Source organism: Cynocephalus volans, chromosome 11 (genome assembly GCF_027409185.1).
Source record: "Cynocephalus volans isolate mCynVol1 chromosome 11, mCynVol1.pri, whole genome shotgun sequence".
Lineage (NCBI taxonomy): Eukaryota > Metazoa > Chordata > Mammalia > Dermoptera > Cynocephalidae > Cynocephalus > Cynocephalus volans.
The window spans coordinates 50,498,225-50,518,290 of NC_084470.1; the positions used below are offsets into that span (position 1 = coordinate 50,498,225).

General features: G+C 50.2%; 1 protein-coding gene across 4 annotated transcripts in view; it reads left to right on the forward strand.

The window, feature by feature from the left end:
• TTC21A (tetratricopeptide repeat domain 21A) overlaps window positions 1–19,459 on the forward strand; it is a 38,942-nt gene extending 19,483 nt beyond the window's left edge. For 3 of the 4 annotated variants that reach the window (XM_063115163.1, XM_063115165.1, XM_063115166.1), the window contains 20 exons: window positions 567–664; window positions 849–1,049; window positions 1,779–1,908; window positions 3,683–3,840; window positions 4,077–4,292; window positions 9,407–9,645; window positions 10,452–10,524; window positions 10,621–10,731; window positions 11,034–11,172; window positions 11,347–11,450; window positions 12,687–12,875; window positions 13,844–13,954; window positions 14,686–14,767; window positions 15,727–15,877; window positions 16,114–16,275; window positions 16,397–16,589; window positions 16,677–16,901; window positions 17,468–17,588; window positions 17,748–17,815; window positions 17,903–19,459. In XM_063115163.1, coding sequence (XP_062971233.1) covers window positions 567–664; window positions 849–1,049; window positions 1,779–1,908; window positions 3,683–3,840; window positions 4,077–4,292; window positions 9,407–9,645; window positions 10,452–10,524; window positions 10,621–10,731; window positions 11,034–11,172; window positions 11,347–11,450; window positions 12,687–12,875; window positions 13,844–13,954; window positions 14,686–14,767; window positions 15,727–15,877; window positions 16,114–16,275; window positions 16,397–16,589; window positions 16,677–16,901; window positions 17,468–17,588; window positions 17,748–17,815; window positions 17,903–17,980 — 2,849 coding nt within the window. In that variant the 3' untranslated portion in view covers window positions 17,981–19,459. The remainder of the gene's footprint in view (window positions 1–566; window positions 665–848; window positions 1,050–1,778; window positions 1,909–3,682; window positions 3,841–4,076; window positions 4,293–9,406; window positions 9,646–10,451; window positions 10,525–10,620; window positions 10,732–11,033; window positions 11,173–11,346; window positions 11,451–12,686; window positions 12,876–13,843; window positions 13,955–14,685; window positions 14,768–15,726; window positions 15,878–16,113; window positions 16,276–16,396; window positions 16,590–16,676; window positions 16,902–17,467; window positions 17,589–17,747; window positions 17,816–17,902) is intronic. The other variant, XM_063115164.1, reaches the window with a different exon arrangement.
• Window positions 19,460–20,066: the final 607 nt, after the last annotated feature.

Genomic DNA, 20,066 nt, shown 5'->3' on the forward strand with positions numbered 1-20,066 from the left:
TAAATATGAAATGAGATGTTCTTAAATATGGCAACAGTTAAATAAATGGTTACCTCCACAGTGGAATATTATGTTGTCATAAAAGAGAATGGGGTGGATTTGTATGAAGTGATGGGAAAATATGTCTATCATCTATAAAGTGGAAAAAACAAGTTGTAGGATGGTATATGTGGGATTTGATTCCTTTTGTGTGTGTGTTTTTTAAACCCATTGGTATGCTAATATGTGTACATATAAATATATATGTTTGAGTTGTGTCTGTATTAATAACATGAATACTTAGAAAAATGTTTGAAGGAATATACCCCAAATTGTTATTAGTGTTTATTTCAAGAGAGAGACATTGTTAAAGCCAGAGCATGAGCTAGCGATGGTTTTCTATATTGCCTTATGATCTGAATTCTTTGCCATGAGCATGTATTCTCTTTATGTTTGTGAAGATTTTGGAAAAGATCCCCTGCCCTGTGAACCTTTCCTTCCACTGTCTCATCCCTGCTCCTTGACCTGATGGACTGCTGGCTCTGCTTGGGTGCTGGCTGCTCATCTCTGTTCTGTCCCATTTACAGGGATCATCTGGTGCGAGATCTTAGAAGGCCACCTGGAGGAGGCTGAGCACCAGCTGGAATTCCTAAAGGCGGTGCAGCAGTCCTTGGGGAAGTCTGAGGTCAGAGCTCCCTGGTGGTCTGAAGTACTCCAGGATTGTGTCCCCCTCCCTCCTCTCACCCTACTTTCCAATAGAAAACAGCCAAAATGGCCTGGGCCTCCACTTTGCCCTGTCCACTTTGCCCTTGCCTACCAACTCTGCCCAGGTTGGCACTGGCTCTGAAGCTCGGGACTCTCTTCTACAGGTGCTGGCTTTCCTCCAAGCCCTTCTGGCATCGAAGAAGCACAAGGGGGAACAGGAGGCCACAGCGCTCCTGAGGGAGGCAGTGGAGCTGCACTTCTCCAGCATGCAGGGCCTCCCCCTGGGCCCTGAGTACTTTGAAAAGCTGGACCCCCACTTCCTGGTCTGCATTGCCAAGGAGTACTTGTTCTACTGCCCCCAGCAGGTTAGGGGAAGGCCCATCTTCATGGCGGGGGTCTGGAGTACAGGTATAGATGTGGCCTACCTGAAGGACAGAGGCAGGGACCTTACCTGGACAGTCACTTGGCTGGTCGGAGCCTTGGGAGGTCAGAGAGCCCAGTGCTTTTCAAACTTGAGCATGCAGCAAACGAATCTCCTGGGAGGTCGTTCCGGTGCAGATTCTGACTCTGTAGGTGGGGCCCAAAGACTGGCACCTCTAACAAGCTCCCAGGGGATCCTGATGCTGCTGGTCCATGGACCACACTTGGAGGAGCAGGGCACTCCCATGCCCCTGCTTTTATCCTAGACAATAATGTGGCTCCCTTTTCCCCAGAAGCCTCCTAAGAAGCATGTTGGTCTTTACATCTTTGTCCTGCTTTCCCAGCCAGTCAAGGAAAAAATATCCTTGTGGGCAAGGATCATATTTTTACACATCTAAATATCTCCCCAGTGCCTTGTAATGAGTCATTCAACAAATATGTATTGAGTACATTACTGCATGCCAGACACCATTCTAGGTACCAAGGACACAACAGTGGACAACACAAAGTCCCCATTCTCTGGAGCTTGTACTCTAGCACTAGAGGATACAGAGTGCATAATAAATAAGTGCACAATAAAGTAAAATTTTTTCACTAAGAGTGTTTTCTGAGAGCTGTGAGAGTCTCTCTTAGAATGGGGCAAACCATCCAGCCAGCCACCCTTGTTCTTACAGCCCCGGTCACCAGGCCAGATCGTGTCTCCACTTCTTAAACAAGTCACCATGATCTTGAGTCCTGTAGTCAAAGCAGCACCAGCTCTGATGGACCCCCTGTATGTGATGGCTCAGGTCAAGTATCTCTCAGGTTAGCCGGTGGATCCCCGTGGCCAGGTGGGACCTTGCATCTTCTCATACCTATTCATCTGTTCAGATACCTGGTGAAGTTTCTGCCCCCTGGTTTGTGTCCACAGGCCCCCTGCCTGGAATACTTTACACACACACTGGCACACGTGCACACATGCCCCCTCACCAGGCCTGCCTCCTCTTTCCAGCCCCCGATCCCCCTGTAACCTTCCTGACGTCCCTCGCCAGCAGGCATCTCTCCCACCCAGGCCTTTTGTGGATTACTTACTTACCCTGTGCAGGTAATACTTACTGAACTTCTCCTGGGATACAGTGGTACTCAAAATAGGCAAAACTTCCCTCATGGAGCTTGTATTCTAGTTAGGGGGATAGACTAACAACTAAGCATGTCACTTCATTTGTTAGAATGTGATAATTCTACGGAACTAAAGCAGGGAGGGGAAGCGGGGGTGGTGGGGTTGCAGTTTTAAAAATGTTGTCAGGAAAGGCCTTGTGGAGAGGTGAGAACTTGTACAACATCAGTCTTTCAGGGCCTCCAGAAGCCAGAGCAGTGCCCTTCCAGCATCTCCCATCTCAAGGCCCAGGCCCTGGAGGAAGGGAAAGAGAGGGAGAACCCTCTATGGGTACCCTGTTGTCCTCTCTGACACAGAGCCCTTCCCTAAAGTTCTCTCTCACTGCACACTTTTGCACCATCCCTTCTGCCTGAAAACCAGGCCAATCTCTGGTGTCCTGGGGGATTCCAGTGGATCCAGCATTCTATGGCCATGTCTGTCCTCTGGCACTGCATTGCATGGGATGCAGTCTGCTAAGAGCTCCCCTGTCTTCATCCTCCATCTTCCCTGTGTTCATCTGGATTTACCCACAGCTTCAAGTTCTCCTGGGTACAAGGCTAGGGCAGGAGGGTTCTCCCAGAGGTGCTGGCAGCTGCTAGCAGGTTTGGAGCCAAACCAAGGTCTCCAGCTGCTTAGGTTGTCATGGTGACCTCTTCATATTTCCTCAGTGCACAGGGAAGGAGCAGGGAGTTTGGGACCCAGGAGCAGGTGCTCCTCACCTACCAGGTTATGGACCCCAAGCAAGAGCTCTTGAGGGACCTGACTGCAGAGGGAGGAAGGCACCCCTACCAACTCACCACACCTACCCCCTAGGTTGCCACTACTACCTGTAAGCACCAGCCTGGCTGCAGGTAGACCCCTTAGTCCCCTAGTACCAGGAGATTCAGAGCTGAGGCTCAGGAATCTGATGGGCCTGAATTTAAATGCCTACTTTGTCCCTTCCAAGCTGAGTGGCTTATATCATTGGAACCCTATGTCCCATATCTAAAAGATAGGAATAATAATATCAATCTTGCTGGGCTAGGCAGGTGTTAAATAAGACTTTCTAAAGTGTTTTGCATGTGTTGAACATAGAGCAGGTGCTTCATAAGTTGCTGTTGTTATTAGGTTTTGTTTTATGCTTAGATGTGGGAATTGAGATTTACAGTGCTCCCCTGAGCTTCCAGATGGAGCAGTGAAGTGACTTAGCCCTCTCCCTGAGGGTTACAGAGGCACGAAGGGTGTGACACTGAGGTTTAAGTCTACTGGCTTTTGTTTGGGCAAAAACTGTGTAGTTTTCATTTTAGGAGGGGACCTCTGAGTGAAGCAGAACAGAATTGGGTAAAATGTCCAACTTGGGTCTCTCTGGGTAACAGGACATGTAAAATTCATTCTGCCTTTACATACTGGGTCTCAGAAGTCGCCGAGAATTCCTGAATGTAGAAGTTTGTTTATCATTTCTAGGAGAGCTAGAGAATGCACAAAGCACCCTGCAGCGTTGCCTGGAGCTGGACCCCACCTCTGCGGATGCCCACCTCCTCATGTCCCAGATCTACCTGGCTCAGGGCAACTTTGCCATGTGCTCTCACTGCTTAGAGCTGGGCGTCAGCCACAACTTCCAGGTGGGGGTCCTCTGTGCCCTGTCACCTGCTCAGCATCTCAAAACCCAGCTAGCTGCAGCCCCCACTTGCCTTGGGAGAGTAGCCTCAGGGGCCACCTGCATCTCTCAGCCCCTTTTGCTGTTCCAAAGGCAGAGGCAGGCTCGGTGGGCTCCCATGACTTTTTCCAACCCAGTGGCTGTGAGCAGCAGCAGCAGCAGCGGTCAACTGGAGCCCAACACTTGCTGTGCTCCTACTAGGTCCGAGACCACCCCCTCTACCACTTCATCAAAGCCAGGGCCCTCAACAAGTCTGGAGACTACCCAGAGGCCATAAAGACACTGAAAATGATCATGAAATTGCCAACTCTGAAGATGGAAAAAGGCAAGAAGTTCCGTGGGCCCTCTGTGCAGCCCAGCGAGCGGGTCTCCATCTTACTGGAATTGGTAGATGCCCTCCGGCTGAACGGGGAGCTGGTAAGAAATGCCGTGCACTCTTTTCTTGGGACTAGGACATGCTGGAGGCTCGGGGTAGGCCTGGGAACCAGGCTTTTTCATTCTGCCTGATGTTTACTTGTGCTTTTATCTGAACCCTTATTCATTTGGAAGTGTGTCTCTCCCCTGCCTAAAAGGCTTCTACTGTGTCCTGCAGGATCTGGCCCTGCCTACCTCAGTGTCCCCATGAGGCTCTCAGGGAGGCAGAGCACACAGGGCTATCAGGGCCACTACCAGTGGTTGTGCAGGTTGGGCCTTGCACAGCTCCAGCAGCTGCCAATCACACCATAATATTTATAATAAACTATGTCCCCTTGGAGTTTTTGTTTTGTTTTATTTATTTATTAATATTATTATTTATTTACATTCTAAGATGTTGTTGCAGAGCAGTTGGGGGAAGGGGAAAAGGAAAGGGGGAATGAAAGATGGTGGGAGAAGGAGAAAGGAAGGAGGCTGTGGTTGAGGCCCATGGCATCCCCCTCATTTCTTCAGGGGAGACAAGGGGGGGCTTCCAGCAGTGGCTTGGTCATTGCTGGGCTGAATACAGATGTCAGAGGGGTGTGGCTGAAGCCCTTGGCCCCCAACTGCCCCAGCTTGGGAGACCAAAGGGCTTACAGTGGTGGTTTGATGGTCATCACTGGGCTGGTTGCAGGTGTTGGAGGGACGTGGCCAAGGCCCTTAGCCCCCCACCGCCCTGGCTTGGGAGCCCATAGGTCTTCTGGTCCTTCTAGGTTTTATAGGTGTTCTTTGGTGGTGTTAGACCTTTGCTAGTTAATATCAAACTTTGTCTCTGGTCTGTGGGTATTTTATTTTTTTCTTTCAGTTCTGTGTTGAATTATTTACTGTTCTCACCACTTAAACTCTGCACTGGAACTAATTTGTTGTCCTTTACTTACTTCTAAAATGGGGGAACTTCCTGTGGGGACCAGCACTTGATTCCTGTAGTTGAGCTAAATTGCTGCTTTGATGCTGATTCCCTGGGGAAGCTCAGGTTTTTGTGCAGCTCAGGTTTTAATGGTTGGCTTTGTACTTCTGGGTCTTATGAGTTCCGGTGCACCTGGGTTGTGTGGAAACTCTGGTCTGGGCCTGAGACTTCTCAGTAAACTGCATCCCATCACAGTTCTGTATTCCTGACCATTCTCCTCTGAGTGGTTGTACAGTGATTGGAGGGCAGATCACCTGTCCATGCTGTTCCCTAATGTTCCCCCAGTGTGCCCGTCTCCCCCACCGCCCATACTCCAAGTACTTCCCATGGGATGGGCCATGCACGATGACTCACCGGCCTCTAAATGGCTCCTTTTTTCAGTTGTCTGTGGCTCCTCGCTCCTATGTGGGTCCATGGGAACACTGCCAGTGGTCTTGCTGGCCTGGGGGCCACCAAGACCCTCTTCTCCCCTGCCATCTCTAAGCAACTTCATACAAAGGGCACAGCAGTGGCTTTTGCCTGCTCTTGCTCTGTACACTCAGCAACTCAAGCCTTGAGGCGGCTGGAATTTGAAATGGTGGGAGCAATCCTTTCTTTCTCTCATCGTGGCTTCTCCTGCCTTCATGCACTCCATAGGTCCTTTCTCCTCTTCCCCTGAGCTCTAATGGCCCCAGTTTGGCTGTTGTTGGTTTTTAATAGTTGTAAATTAGTTGATTCATGAGAGAGAGTGACATTGAGAAACGTCTATTCTACCATCTGGAAGCCGTCCCCTTGGAGTTTTGCAGTGCATGACCTGCACAACCTGCTCAACTGTATGAGGCCTTGGAAGGTCTGGGTGGGCAGAGGAAGGAAGCCCCTGGGCATCCTCAGCTGGTACATGGGAACAGTGGGGAACTCAAGCCTGGGGGAGCTGGACTTTGCATGCTCCCTTGACCTCACTGGCCTTTGGCCTCACCAGCTCATGGGCAGGGGTTTTTCCGGGATCATCTCTGTTATCCTCCTATACTTGTGACTTGAGGCTTCTCCTGTGATGGTCTTAGTGTACAGAGGGATCTAGCCCATAAGGCCTTTTCTCCTTAAAGGTAAAAATTGCCTTCTGGTCAAAAATGGGATTGTGGAAGCATGTTTATTTTACTTCCCTTCCTTAAATCTGCCAAAAGGGGCAAAAGAATTAAAACTAAAGAAGGAATTTCCATCTATAACAGAATTAGGCAACAGCCACATCCAAGGATAGTTGAGTCATCCAGTCATTCATTCAGCTGATAGTTAATTGAGGACCTACTGTATGCCAGGCACTGTGATCGGAGCTGGGGATAAAGGAGAACAAGCCGACGAGACCCTGTCCTTCAGAAGTTACCACTGGTGGGAGAGAGAGAAAGCAGGGTACAGTGAGTGGGACGCCTGAGGTGCCTGCATTTGCTCGGAACTTTATGGACTGGGGATGTGATGTGGTCAAGCCACAGGAAAAGTAGGGACATTCTTAGAGGAACCCAGATCAACCCCATAGAAGGGCAGGACTGCCGAACCAGGATTTCCCACTGAAATGTCTCCTTGTTTTTGTCTGCCTTGGACTCCTTCCTACGTAGCAGAGGGCCGGAGGGAAATAGCCTGAAAATCAGTTTTGCTCAGCCAAGATAACAGATTTGTGAGCTGTGTCCTTCAGTGTGAGCCAAGGGGCGCCATCTTGACCCCAGGTTTCCACAAGGGCTACCCCCAAAGGGAAGGCGCACAGAAAGCTAAGGGGAAATGTGCTTCTAGGGCAGATGTGCCAGGTCACTCTGTCTTCCCAGCCTAGTTCTTGAGAAAGGGTTAGATGGAGCTATTGCCATTAGATGAGGAGCAGTGATCGGAAGGAGCCTAACATGGAATTATAGGTGTTTACAAGCAAGCAAGAAGAAGGAAGGAAGGAAGGAAGGAAAAAGAGAGAGTGGTGGGGAGGGAGGGAGAAAGGGAGGAAGAGGAAAAGAGAAGAAAGAAGGGAGAGAAAGGAAACGAGAAGAGAAGAAAGGAAATGAAGAGGAAGGGAGGGAAAGGGAAGAGAAATGAAATAATAAGCAAAAGATAAGGGAAGATTATACTTTGAGAGAAAAAACATTATAAAAAATAGATGAAATTGTTTTTTCAATTTTTCTGCACTCAATAAAAATAAAAAGAACATGGAATCTTGTAAAACAAGCTCAAAGTAGAGCACAAGAGATCAACAAAGTGGTCCTAGTAAAAAAGGGAAAAATGAAAATTAAGCAGGCAGAGTCAAAGAAAGTAATCACAGAAACAATGGTACCATTATAAAATTATAATCCCACGAGGAGCAGTAGAAGGAGCCCAGACTTTGCTGAGGCTCTCTGACTGAAGGAAAGAGGTGGAGGAAAACCAGGAAAACGATTGAAGTGATTTGAGAGGATGGTGAATAAGAAAGACGGATTATAGGTATACAACAAAGGCATAATGAGTAGTCCTAAAGAAGAGAGAAGAATCGGAACAGAAAAAACATCAAAGACGAATAGGAGAAAAATTCCTTTAGGGAAGATATGAATCTGCAACTTAGGCACTATGTGTGAGAGAAATAGTAGTAAAATATTAAGACCGAGAAATAACCTAATAGTAATATCCTAATGAAGTTATAGGAATCAAGGATTCACCAGACCAATGAAGGCTCTTGCCAGCATCTGCGTAGAGAGCCTGTCACCCATAATGAAAAACAAATCAACATGGCCTCTGACTTTTACTCAACAATGCTGAATTCAAGAAGACAATGGGATGACATTTGCAAGCATTCAGGAGAGAAGGATGTCCCTCAGGATATCTTTTATGTGTAAAAGCAATAAAGGACACTCTAAAATAGTGGAATAACTCAAGAATTATAGTGTGAACTAAACTTTTCTGAAAAGTCTACTCATAGATATAATCCAGCCAACTAAAGCATGAAATAAAATGAAGTTTTCATGAATGGGAAAAATTTTGAGTTATACTAGGACAGAACTAAATTCAATTAAGCATAAAACAAATTAAATAAATTGAAATATAATTATATGTAAATAACTATGATATTTTGACTCTAAGCTAGTATTATTGCTAAATTCTTGAAATAAAAGCTACTAAAGTTAAAATAACAATAATTTCACCATGATATCGCATGAAATAGTTCAGGGGAGGAAAGGGGTGGCAAGGGAAGGTGGCAAGTAATACCAGCATGCTAATTTTCTCCATCTCTGTAGGGGAGAGTCTGAAATAAAAGTTAACACACAATATTTCAGGATAGAAAGATGACCATCAGTAGAATTAAAAAGAGACAAGACTATCTCCACCAAATTAATCAAGAGTGAGGAACGAAAGACAGCAGGGCCACATATCAAAGGCAGAAATGAAGCAAACCACAATCAGCATGTATGAGTGAAAACAAAACAAGTTGACAAAAAAGCTCGAGAACACATGTCTGTGATAATGAAATGAAATAAATGTACTTATTAAATCAAAAAGACATTCCACAATGGTTTAAAACAAACAAACAGTGGAACCCACTGTCTATACCCAAAAACCAAGGGACCCAGAATAAAAGTAAAAATATGGTACAAGCACACCAGGTAATCAGAAAGCAGAGGTTGAGCCATAATGTCTGGGAAGGCTGAATTCAAGGCAAAAAGCACCAAAATGGGCAAAGAGTAACTTTGTTAAAATAATTAAGGGTACAAATTTAATGAATATGTAATTCAAATAGACTTTCATGTGCTGAATACTACAGCATTAAAATATTTTTGGCCCAAAGCAGGAAAGTACAAGATATGTCCATAGGTCTTGCATAGAAGGAAATTGCCAGAGAACTTTGAGGTGCTAAGAACAGGCAGGTTCTTACAGTAAGGGATTCCTGTACTCCACGCTAGCTGGGCATCTTCCCGCATCTTCCAGAACAGTGGCCCTGGACTTTAAAGGAGGCTTTTTCCTTTCTGCGTCCAAAGCTGCTCTGCAGATGGATGCAGTCAATCTTATCTTTGGCTTCTTGGTAGCTGGGCTGCTTACGGCTGAGCCCAGCTCTGTCTCTGCATTTCATTACCCTCCCAGAGCAGGAGAGGGAAGAGGGATTATTATCAGTTTCCCAGAAGAGGTTTTAAGTGTTGTCAGGCCACCTGCAGTGGATGACGCCAAACAGAGGGTCTGTTTGGTTCCCGTGTTTTAGCATGAGGCCACCAAGGTCATGCAGGACGCCATCAATGAGTTTAGTGGCACATCAGAGGAGATCCGCATCACTATTGCCAACGTGGATTTGGCCCTGAGCAAGGGCAATGTGGACATGGCACTGAGTATGCTGAGGAACATCACGCCCAAGCAGCCCTGCTACATGGAAGCTAAGGAGAAGATGGCCAGCATCTACCTGCAGACCCGCAAAGACAGCCGCCTCTACATCGGATGCTACCGGTAAGCCCCACAGGCAGCACAATGATAACTTCCTCTCCAATGGTATCTTAGGGAATGTTTCCTTTAGATTGTATTTCTTCAACCTGGGACTCCAGAATGTATCCTCAGAGTGTGTTTGAGTTCTGAGGAACTGAATCAGCTCTTAGCCCTGCTCGCCTTCTCCCTCCCCTTGAGCCACTCCCTGGGACTCTTTGCATAGCTCACATTCTGGTGGGAGACTGTGGGCCTGCTCCCAGGATAGAGGCTGAAGGAACCATGGAAACACACTTCTGCTCTGTCCTTGAGGAAATGTCAGTGACTGGGATGTGACCAATGTGGAGTAGTTGAGGAAAGAGAGCAGGGATCTGAAGCCCCAAGCCACTGCGTCTATATGATTTGGTGTTGGGACATCAGGGGCACCTTCCCAGTCCCTTTCTTCAAGCAAAACTCCATCTAGGCAGTTTCAGGTGGGGGTTGGGGTTGCTGGGGGAACAGGGGAGGCTCTCCAGGAACAGGACACCAATAAACATAGGGAGGCATGGTCAGATTGGAGTTTTAGAAAGGGCAGTGTGGCTGCCTTTAAAGAGGGGTCTGGAGGAGTGGGACAGAGGCAAGAGAAACAGGTGGAGGCTCTGGCCAAGGGCCAGATGACGGATGAAGGGAGCCTGACTGAGGGAGCTAGCACAGTGCCTCATGCACAGTGGGCCTTTCAGTAAATGTTAATGAATGAATGAATGTCAGCCAGAATCCATGGGGAAGAAGAGGAGATGGACTCAGGGATATGAGGGCCGCACAGGCCTGAGATAAGATTTTGGTTACCCCTGCAGTGAGCTCTGTGAACATCTGCCTGGCCCCCACACCAGCCTGCTACTGGGCGATGCTTTCATGAACATTCAGGAGGTAAGTGAGGGGCCTCGCAGCCTTGCCAAATGGCCCCGCAATCTTACTTCTTCAGTGAGAGAGAAGAGAAAGATCTCAAGACACTTTCCCCACCAGCCTGAGAAGGCCCTGGAGGTCTATGACGCGGCCTATAGAAAGAACCCGCATGACGCCTCCCTGATCAGCAGGATTGGGCAAGCTTATGTGAAGACCCACCAGTACACTAAGGTCAGGCTGGGCTTGGGTGGTGGTGGGAAGGGGTGGGGAAGGCCAGCCCAGCAGGGAAGGTGGAGGAGGGTGCTTGAGTTGGGGGTCTGGATGGGAAGAGAGAATGGGGTGCCAAGGGGAGAACTCAGCAACTCCCCACCCCTGCCCACACCTGTGCCAGTGGGCTGACGGCATTTTCATCTTAGGCTTCTATGTTCTGGAGGGACACACTAGTGTGGTGGCTGCTGAGGGGACCACCTGATAGTGTCAGGCACTCAAGTGCAGAACCAGACCTGAGGCTAATATTTCCTGTTTGCACTAAGGCAATTAATTATTATGAGGCCGCCCAAAAGATTAGTGGACAGGACCTTCTGTGCTGTGATCTGGCAGAACTGCTCCTGAAGTTAAAGAAGTTCAACAAAGCAGAAAAAGTTTTGAAGCAGGCACTGGAACATGACTTTGGTGAGGAAGCATTCTAACTCACTTCTAGCGTTTGGAGTGAGCATACCCCCCGCCACAAACCCCTTCACCCGCCATCCTCCCACCCTGCATTACCTGGGGTCCTGAACCCCACCCTCCCCACCAATCCAGCTTCCCAGGGGCCAGAGAACACTAATTTGAGTTTCCATTTATCAGTCAAAGACATCCCATCCATGATAAATGATGTTAAGTGCTTACTTCTGCTGGCAAAGGTTTACAAGAGCCATAAAAAAGAAGATGTGATGGAGACTCTGAGCAAGGTAATTGACAAGTAGACTCAAGCTCTTTATCTGCCATTTCCTGATGGGGGCTGAAGGAGGAGGAAAGATAGGCTGTAGGTCTGGAAGACCCCAGACCTCTTCTTCAAAAGAGGACCCGGCTCCACCTCTAACCTCCACCTTCCATTCCATCCCCCATCCTTGTTTGTCCAGTGATGGTGCACCAAGGTGCTCTGAACTGGACTGCCCCGGACTGATGGCTGAAGAAGGGAGGAAGTAAGACAGTGCCTTTGTCTTCAAGGATGATGGTGGTGATAGGAATAATGACAATGACAATAGCTCCCATACACTGAAAGCTGTAAACTAGGTTCTGTACTAGGCTTTCTTATTTAATTCTTAAGGTAGCACTTTGATATAAGCACTGTGACATTCCCATCTAACAGATAAGGCTCAAAAAGGTTTAGAAATGTGCCCAAAGTCCAGTACTAGCAAGTGGTAAAGCTGAGATCTGAACCAGGTCTGGCCAGTCCTGGCCCATGCTCTTTCCACACTGGGCTGCCCCTGATCCCAGAGGCCCTGGCCATTCCTGTCCTGCCTTCATTACCTTCTCCACCCAGGGGAGAACGAAGGGGTGTGGCCTTGCACTTGTTTCCAGGATGCATTCTGTGGTTATAGAGGGAGATCCCACTCTCTAATACTTGAGATGATTTGTTCCCTTGCTTACCACTGAATTCCCATTCCTCTGGTTGGTCCTTGGGGAGCCAAGTGCTGATTCCTGCCCACTTCCTGCAACTTAACCCTGGCATTGTCATTTCCTCTTGTCCTGATGCTCTTTGGTTACTCATCTGATCATTTTGTGCTGTGGATATCTGTGGGGGCTGCCTCAAATTCCCAGAAGGGCAACATATTCAGAACAAGTGCATCCATCAAAACACAGCCTGTGTTGGGCCCCTACTGTGTGCTTGTTCTAGCCTGTAGGGCAGCCAAAGCAAATTAGATACAGTACCTCAAGTTGTGATGGAAGCAGGTCAACAGGTAAGTACAATAGAGGGTTTTGTTTGAGTGCCTTTGCTTCTGCACCTGCCTCAGGAGCACTGCCAGCTTGCCTCCTATGTACTCAGCCAGTGGCCTTGCCTGTCCAGAGTGACCCAGGTTTGCTCAAGGGCACTGGAGATGCCCTTTCTAACACTGCTGGCTCTGCAATTAGAGCTTGGGACTTTCTGTGAACTGGCATGTTAGGGTGTGGATTTCCAATCCAGGCTTTATTGGTTTCCCAAGGCTTTGGACCTCCAGTCTCGGATACTGAAGCGGGTTCCACTGGAGCAACCAGAAATGATCCCCTCCCAGAAGCAACTGGCAGCCTCCATCTGTATCCAGTTTGGGGAGCACTACCTGGCAGAGAAGGAGTATGCCAAGGCTGTACAGTCTTTTAAGGATGCCCTCTCTTACTTGCCCATTGACAATAAGGTGGGTGGCCCTTGACGCAAGACACTGCCCTTTCTCTCAGGGCACCATGCCTTGCTGAGCTCCTTAACCAGGTGCAAGGGCCAGTTCCTTCCCTGTCCACCTCTGAGGAGCTGCATGTATGGAGGGTCTTGGGAGGGCAACCAGCAGTGGCCCCTGGAGTGAGGAGCCTGCTCCAGCTGACCCAGGGCCCTTACCTGCTGCAGCCCTTGGAGTAAGGCTGGGAAGGCTCACTTTCAACAGCCATTTGGAAGGTGAAGTGAGGAGGACGTTGCTGAAAGTCATGTTAGTCTGACATTTTCAGGTCCCTCTTGGAGGTGGGGAGATGACAAGGGCTGGAGCTGCCAGAGCTCTTTAGGCATGAAGCCCAGGCTAAACTTCTGGAGAGGCTTAGAGTCATAAAGGAGGTGTCGCTCCAGATGAGGGAACTGGCTGGAGTTCTTGCTGAGAGAACAGATGAAGTGCTTAGCAATAGATCCATTCATTCATTTTGTATTCGCTCATTTAATAGACATCTATGATATGCCAGGTACTGTGGTAGGCCCAGAGACACAGTGGAGCAAGACCTGGTCTCTGCCCACAGATTTCCCTTGGGCAAGGGGGTATAGACCAGAGCAGAGGTAGTTCTAATGCAGTGCAATCCGTGCCTGCATGTGGGAACAGGCACTACAGGAACTCAGAGGAAGGGTACCTGCCCCAGAGACCGGGGCACAGAGCACTCCCAGAGGAGTGAGGCTGGAGCCTAAGCTGAAGGATGAGTATGGGTTAGGTAGGCTAAGGTTAGTTAGTAAGATATACGATATGACTGGAGTACTGGGTGGGAGAAGGTGAAGGCCAGAGACATTAACCCCAGGGATTTGAGACATAAGTTGAAAACAGAGCTGATAGTATGAGAGAAGAGCTGTCAAGGATGATCTCAGGGTTTTCCCATGGTGTTCACTGGTTAGTTTATTATATTGGCCTTGTCCCAGGTGGTGCTGGAATTGGCACGGCTCTACCTACTCCAGGGGCACCTGGATTTGTGCGAGCAACAGTGTGCCATCCTTCTACAGACTGAACAGTACCACGAGACTGCCTCCATGGTAAGAGGCCCTGGGACCCCCTCCCTACCCTCCCTGGGGTCCCTGTGACCAGATGTAGGCTGCCTCTCAGCCCCATAACCTCAGATGCCTTGCTGACCCACCCCTGAGGGGCTGTCAGGTAGAGAAGACTTAACACTGCACCTGCTCTGCCCTTCAGCCCAGAGGGGTGGGCTGGCCAGCAGGGGGCAGCATCAACCTTCTGGGCCAGTCTAACGGGTAGGGGTGAGGTCGATTCACTCCAAGGGAAACCACACCCACTGTAGGTGAAGGCAAGGGTGGGACAGGCTCCTGGGGCTCCATAAAGTGTGTGGAAAAGCTCTCCCCCGTCCTGCCTCTTTCTTCCCTATCACCCCAAGGGTCATCCAAGGAGCAGAGGTCAAACCCATCTCTACCTCTACTGCCTGGAGATGGCAGTTCTCAGACATGGGTGGAGGGGCTGGCTCTGTAGGCTGGTCTCTACCCCTGGCCTTACCTTCCCACTTCCATCCTCAGCCCAGCCCCCTTGCCCCTCTCTCTGGGCAGTGGCCCACCTTCTCGGTGGGAGCCTGTGGGACCCTCAGGCTCCTCCCATGAGAGCTTCTCCCAAGGCTTAGGAAGAATGACTTGGAAGTCCTTTTCTACCTTCACTCCTTACTACCACCCCCTCCCACCTCCCCACACCCATCCCCACCTCCCCCACACCCATGCAAACATCTGTCAGGAATTCCAGAGCCTTGTGTGTTTTCTGATAGATGATGGCTGACCTGATGTTTAGAAAACAGAAATATGAAGCGGCTGTCAATCTTTACCACCAAGTCCTGGAGAAAGCGCCAGGTAATTCAGCACATCAAGACTGCCCACATCAGTTCCCACCACACAAGGTCTGCTCTCCCGGAGAAGGGTGGGACCTCTCCCCTCCTTCCTGACTGGGCAGAGGAAGCCCCTTCCTCTCTGATTGTTCCCAGAGAGGCAGGAAACTGATAAAGACCCAATGGAACGTGCCGGCCCTTCCCATGTCCAAGGGGCCAGTTCCTGGTCTCAGGCACTTGGCACTGGACCCAGGACAGCCTGTCTCTCCCCAAATCACAGCCACTGGTGCTCAACACAGTCCCCTTCTAAGGTCACAGCCACCTGGAGAGGACTAGGAATTCTCCCCTAATGTGTAGGCCCATTCTCATTCACTACAACATAAAGCCACCTCTTCTTGCTGGGAAGAGACTCAGGCTGGAGCCCTAGCAGGCCCATGGCAGAGTCTGCCCATGGGCCCAGTAGGTCACAGTGTAGGAATGTGGGTCCTGGAGCCAGGATGCCTGAGTCTAATGCTGGTCTGCCACTTATAAGCTGTGTAACCCTTGGCAAATTACTTAATTTCTCTGTGTCCCAGTGTCCTCATCTGTAAAACAAGGATGATAAGAGTATCTACCTGATCCTTTAGTTAATACATAGATAAAGAACTTAGTGCCAGGAACAATATAAGTGCTATATGAGGGTACTTCAAAAAGTTTGTGGAAAAACAGAATTGAAAGATAATACAAATCTTTCCATGAACTTTTTGAAGTAAGTGTTGGCGGCTATTATTACTATTTTAAAGTAATTATTATTCATTCAACACTGGAGATCAGTGGAAACAGTGGAGCTTCTGGAATGTCCCTGCTCAGCTCAGAGGGGCAGTGTCTCCTGGCTCCTTCTAGGGGCCCAGCACCCCCTGCTTCTCACCCTGCCAGGCCACAGCACCCCTGCCTGATACAGCTGTTGACTATCACAGCCTGGAGATTTCCGCTCTTTTATTTTAGACAATTTTTTGGTATTGAATAAATTAATTGATCTGCTTCGAAGAAGTGGCAAACTTGAAGATGCTCCTGCCTTCTTTGAATTGGCTGAGAAGAGATCCAGCCGCGTGACTTTGGACCCAGGGTTCAACTACTGCAGAGGTATCTACTGCTGGTGAGTTGGGCGTGGGTGTGTTGAGGGGCAACTGTGTGTAGGAGACCTTCCCTAGCAGACACGCTAGGCTCCGGCTCAGCAGGAGGGGAGCAGAAATTCAGTCCCCAAGACAGGGAGCCGGGAGACCAGTGATCCAGACCCTGCTCTGTGCACGCTCATAGAGACGCCCCTGTGTATCTCTGCACTCTCTTGGCCTCAGTTTCCCAGACTGATTCTTGGTGTTCCCTCCATTACAGGCACATGGGGCAGCCCAAGGAAGCCTTGAAGTTCCTAAATAAAGCGCGCAAGAACAGCACCTGGGGCCAGAGTGCCACCTACTACATGGTGCAGATCTGCCTGAACCCAGACAACGAGACTGTGGGTGGAGAGGCTTTCGAGAGCCTGGCGGCTGAGAGCAAGTAAGGGTCCGCGGGGATAGGGGCGGGACCCTGGGGAAGGCAGAGAGAGCCCGCGGCCTCTGGGTGGAGGCCAGGTGCGGACCAAGCGGGTAGGCTGGCGACCTGCGTCCGACGCCCGCAGCTCCACCGACAGGAAGGAGTCGGAGCAGCACGGTGTGCGCACGGCCGAGAAACTGCTGCGTGAGTTCTGCCCGCACTCGGCCTTCAGCCAGACCCAGCTGCGACTGCTGCAGAGCCTCTGCCTGCTGGCCACCAGGGAGAAGGCTAACGTGGAGGCGGCGCTGGGCACCCTTATCGAGATGGCGCAGGCCGAGGTGCGCCAGCTGGCAGGGTCGGGCCGGCGGCTGGGCTGACGCCAAGGGCCAAGGCGCGCCGACGCCCACTTCCCACCCTGTGTGCAGAAGGACAGCGTCCCCGCCCTGCTGGCCGTGGCGCAAGCCTACATGCTCCTGAAGCAGATCCCCAAGGCGCGCACGCAGCTGAAGCGCCTGGCCAAGGCCCCTTGGGCGGTGGCCGAGGCCGACGACCTGGAGAAGAGCTGGCTCCTGCTGGCCGACATCTACTGCCAGGGCGGCAAGTTCGACCTCGCCTGGGAGCTGCTGCGGCGCTGCGTGCAGTACAACCAGGCGAGGGGGCGCACTGACGTTGAGGGCGGCCGGCTGGGGAGGGGAGGGAAGGCTGGGAGTGGAGGAGGCAAAGCAGGCTGGGAGGTTCGAGGTGCGCCGGGAGGGGCGCGCGGGCTTCGGGGACAGGAGGGGAAGAAACGGGACGAGAGGAGCCCGCGGGCGACAGACCAGAGCAGGAACAGGGAGCACGGGCGACCGGGCAAGGCAAGAGAAGGCGCACGGAGGTCGGGCCACGCCCGGAGAAGGGAACGCTGCACGGCCGAGAGAAATTAGAAAAGTTCGTGGGGTCGAGTGGCATGCAGGGATTTGGTCCGGCCGTGAAGGGCCTTTGTGTGCTGTGAATGGGAGGGGCAGAACAGGAGGGCAGCAGGGGTTATGCCAGCGTCGAGGCAGCCGTGAGGGGGGCGCACAGTTCACCACTCGCCAAAGTGGGGGTGCGCCTGGGGTTCCTGAGCAGTTTGGGTTAATGCAGCTCACCGTCGTCCCTTGTCCTCTCTGGGTCCCACCCCGGCCCGGACCGGTGGTGGCTTCCCTTCCGAAGAGGCTCTGACCGGCTTTGCCTGCAGTCCTGCTGCAAGGCCTATGAGTACATGGGCTTCATCATGGAGAAAGAGCAGTCCTACAAAGACGCAGTCACCAACTACGAGCTGGCCTGGAAGTATAGTCACTACGCCAACCCGGCCATTGGTAAGTCAGCCTGCCAAAATGCATGTGGGAGGGAGGTGGGCACGAGGACCCCCACCCTGACCCCAGAACTCCAGACCTGTACACTGGCTGTTGTGGGAACCAGAGCAGTTCTCAGGTCATCAGGGTGCCACCCTCTGTGTTCTCCCTACCCCTGGACAGGCTTCAAACTTGCTTTCAACTACTTGAAGGACAAGAAATTTGTGGAGGCCATTGAAGTCTGCCACAATGTAAGCCACCAACATTGGCAGGGAGGGCCTGGTGTAGTGGCGGGGACCCCTGCCTGATGGTGCACACCCATTCTCTCTCCTTTCCAGGTCCTGGCAGAGCACCCCAACTACCCCAAGATCAGAGAGGAGATTTTGGAAAAGGCCCGAGGGTCCCTGAGGCGCTAGCCTGGAGAGGCCATCAACCTACAGAAGTTTCCTGGAGGGGTGGGAAGTGTGTCAGTGAAGAGGGGATTCAGAAAATGACCTATTCTGCCCCTTTTCTATATTAGATGTGGTTTATTTTGAATCACCTCATCTGGCCTAAGGGGCACCCCAAAGCTTAAAGGCATTTTTAAGGCACAAGAAGTAATTTTGCTCTGGGGAAGAAAGACATCAACTAGCCTAGCTTCTGCTGGGCTCACTGGGTACTTTCTAATAGGCCCCACTTTGTTTCCCTCTGGGGGCTCCCAGTGGAGTGGCCGTTTAAAAATACCCTACAGCTATTTTAAATTGTTGTATCAGCCCCTAAATGCCTGTCCATCCTGTCTGGTCCCCAGCACCCTGGAGCTAAAGAGCAACTGTTACTGCCTGCCATACTACCCACCAAGTCTGCCCTGGCTGTGGTCCCAGCATGCTGTGGGCAGTGGGCCCAAACAGGAGAACCAGCTGCAGAGGGCCACCATAGCTGAGACCCTGTGCGAGAGGGACTGCAGGTTGCAAGGGCCATTGTCCCACCCTGTCCATACATTCTGCACCCATTCCCCCCTCAAGTCTTCAGCTGGCTTCTGCTGGTCTTCACCAGTTTGAGACAAACCTGACTACCCTTGCCTGGTACAGGAAAATACATTCCAAAAGAAAATAGTTCCCACTTCAGCTTTTGTAAAAGACACTGGCCAACTAATTCATCCTCCAGAAACACTTTTAATGCCTAAGGGGGCAAATGCAGTGGTCCCTATTTAGATGAATAATGTTAATTGTAACTGGCAAGAGGGTGACAGAGGTCATCTTTGCTGTGCTCCCAGTACCGCTCTTCCTGTTTTTCAGGATGGCAATAATGGGCCAGTCTGGCCTCAGGGGAAGAAACTCTGAACTGGGAGTCAGGCATCCTTGGATCTCCCCTTGTGACCTTCCCAAGTCCCTTTGGGTCCCAGGGTCCCCATCTGTGGCAGGAAATTAGACTAGATCTCTTTCCCAAATCATGGTACAACTCTCTGCCAGTGATATACAGCAAACATTTTAAAGTTTAATAACTATGTGTTTGTACATCACTTTTACATAATAGAGAAAAATAACTAGCACAAGAAATTTGTGAATTCATGGGTCCTGTTCCATAGGCTGGGTCTAACTTATATGGCAGAGTTTTTAAGAGAAGTTGTCTAGGGCTAAGGTTTGAGAACAGTGAACAGTTAAGGGGCCCTTTTAGAACATGAGTTGTCCTCAATGGCCTGAGCCTTGTTTTATAACATACTGCTGATCACGTGCATGGCCTCTTGGTATGAGTCGGTGATCTGGAATGCTTTCCCCGGGTTACTACCATCTTTCCCAGTCCCTTTTCCTGTGATCTGCTTTACCACCCAGTTTTGTTGGAACAGGTTTGTTGAGAGGCAGATCTGTCTGTATGGGGAATGATGCTGTAAAGGGATTGTGCATTAATCACGTTTTTGTTGCTGTGAAAGCTAAGTTGTCTTCATTTATCTCAAAAAAAAAAAAAAAAAAAAGCCAAGAATTGACCCTGAACACCAAGGTTATGGGTTCGGATCCCCACACCAGCCAGCTGCAAAAAAATAATTGACCCTGTGGCCTTAGATGGGAGTAGACAGTCCTCAGTCCAGCCATGAGCTGAGTCCAAAGGGTGGGAGCCTGTAGGGGCATCCAGGTAGGATACTGGAGCTAATGAGGCTGCTCCTAGACCCCCAGGCTGGTCAGACCCTCAGAGTCCTTGGAGAGACCCAGACTTGGATCAAGCATGCTGAAGCAATCTCTGCAAAAGGATCTCCAGGCACCAGTGAAGGGGAGGAGACAGAACAACTGAATATACTAGAGTATACTACCCTAAGAAACCCAAGGCCTAACTATCCCTGGCTAAGCTGGTTACAGGGGCATGCCACTTCACCATAGGCCACACTCCAAGCCATGAGTCCTCTAGTGGCCACTGATATGGCTGTGTGGCCACGTCCATGTGTTTCTAGAGGCAAGAGACAGATACCTAAAGGGTGACAGGACCGAAAACAAAAAAAGGATTAAACACATAGAAAAAGAGTGGCAGGAACGT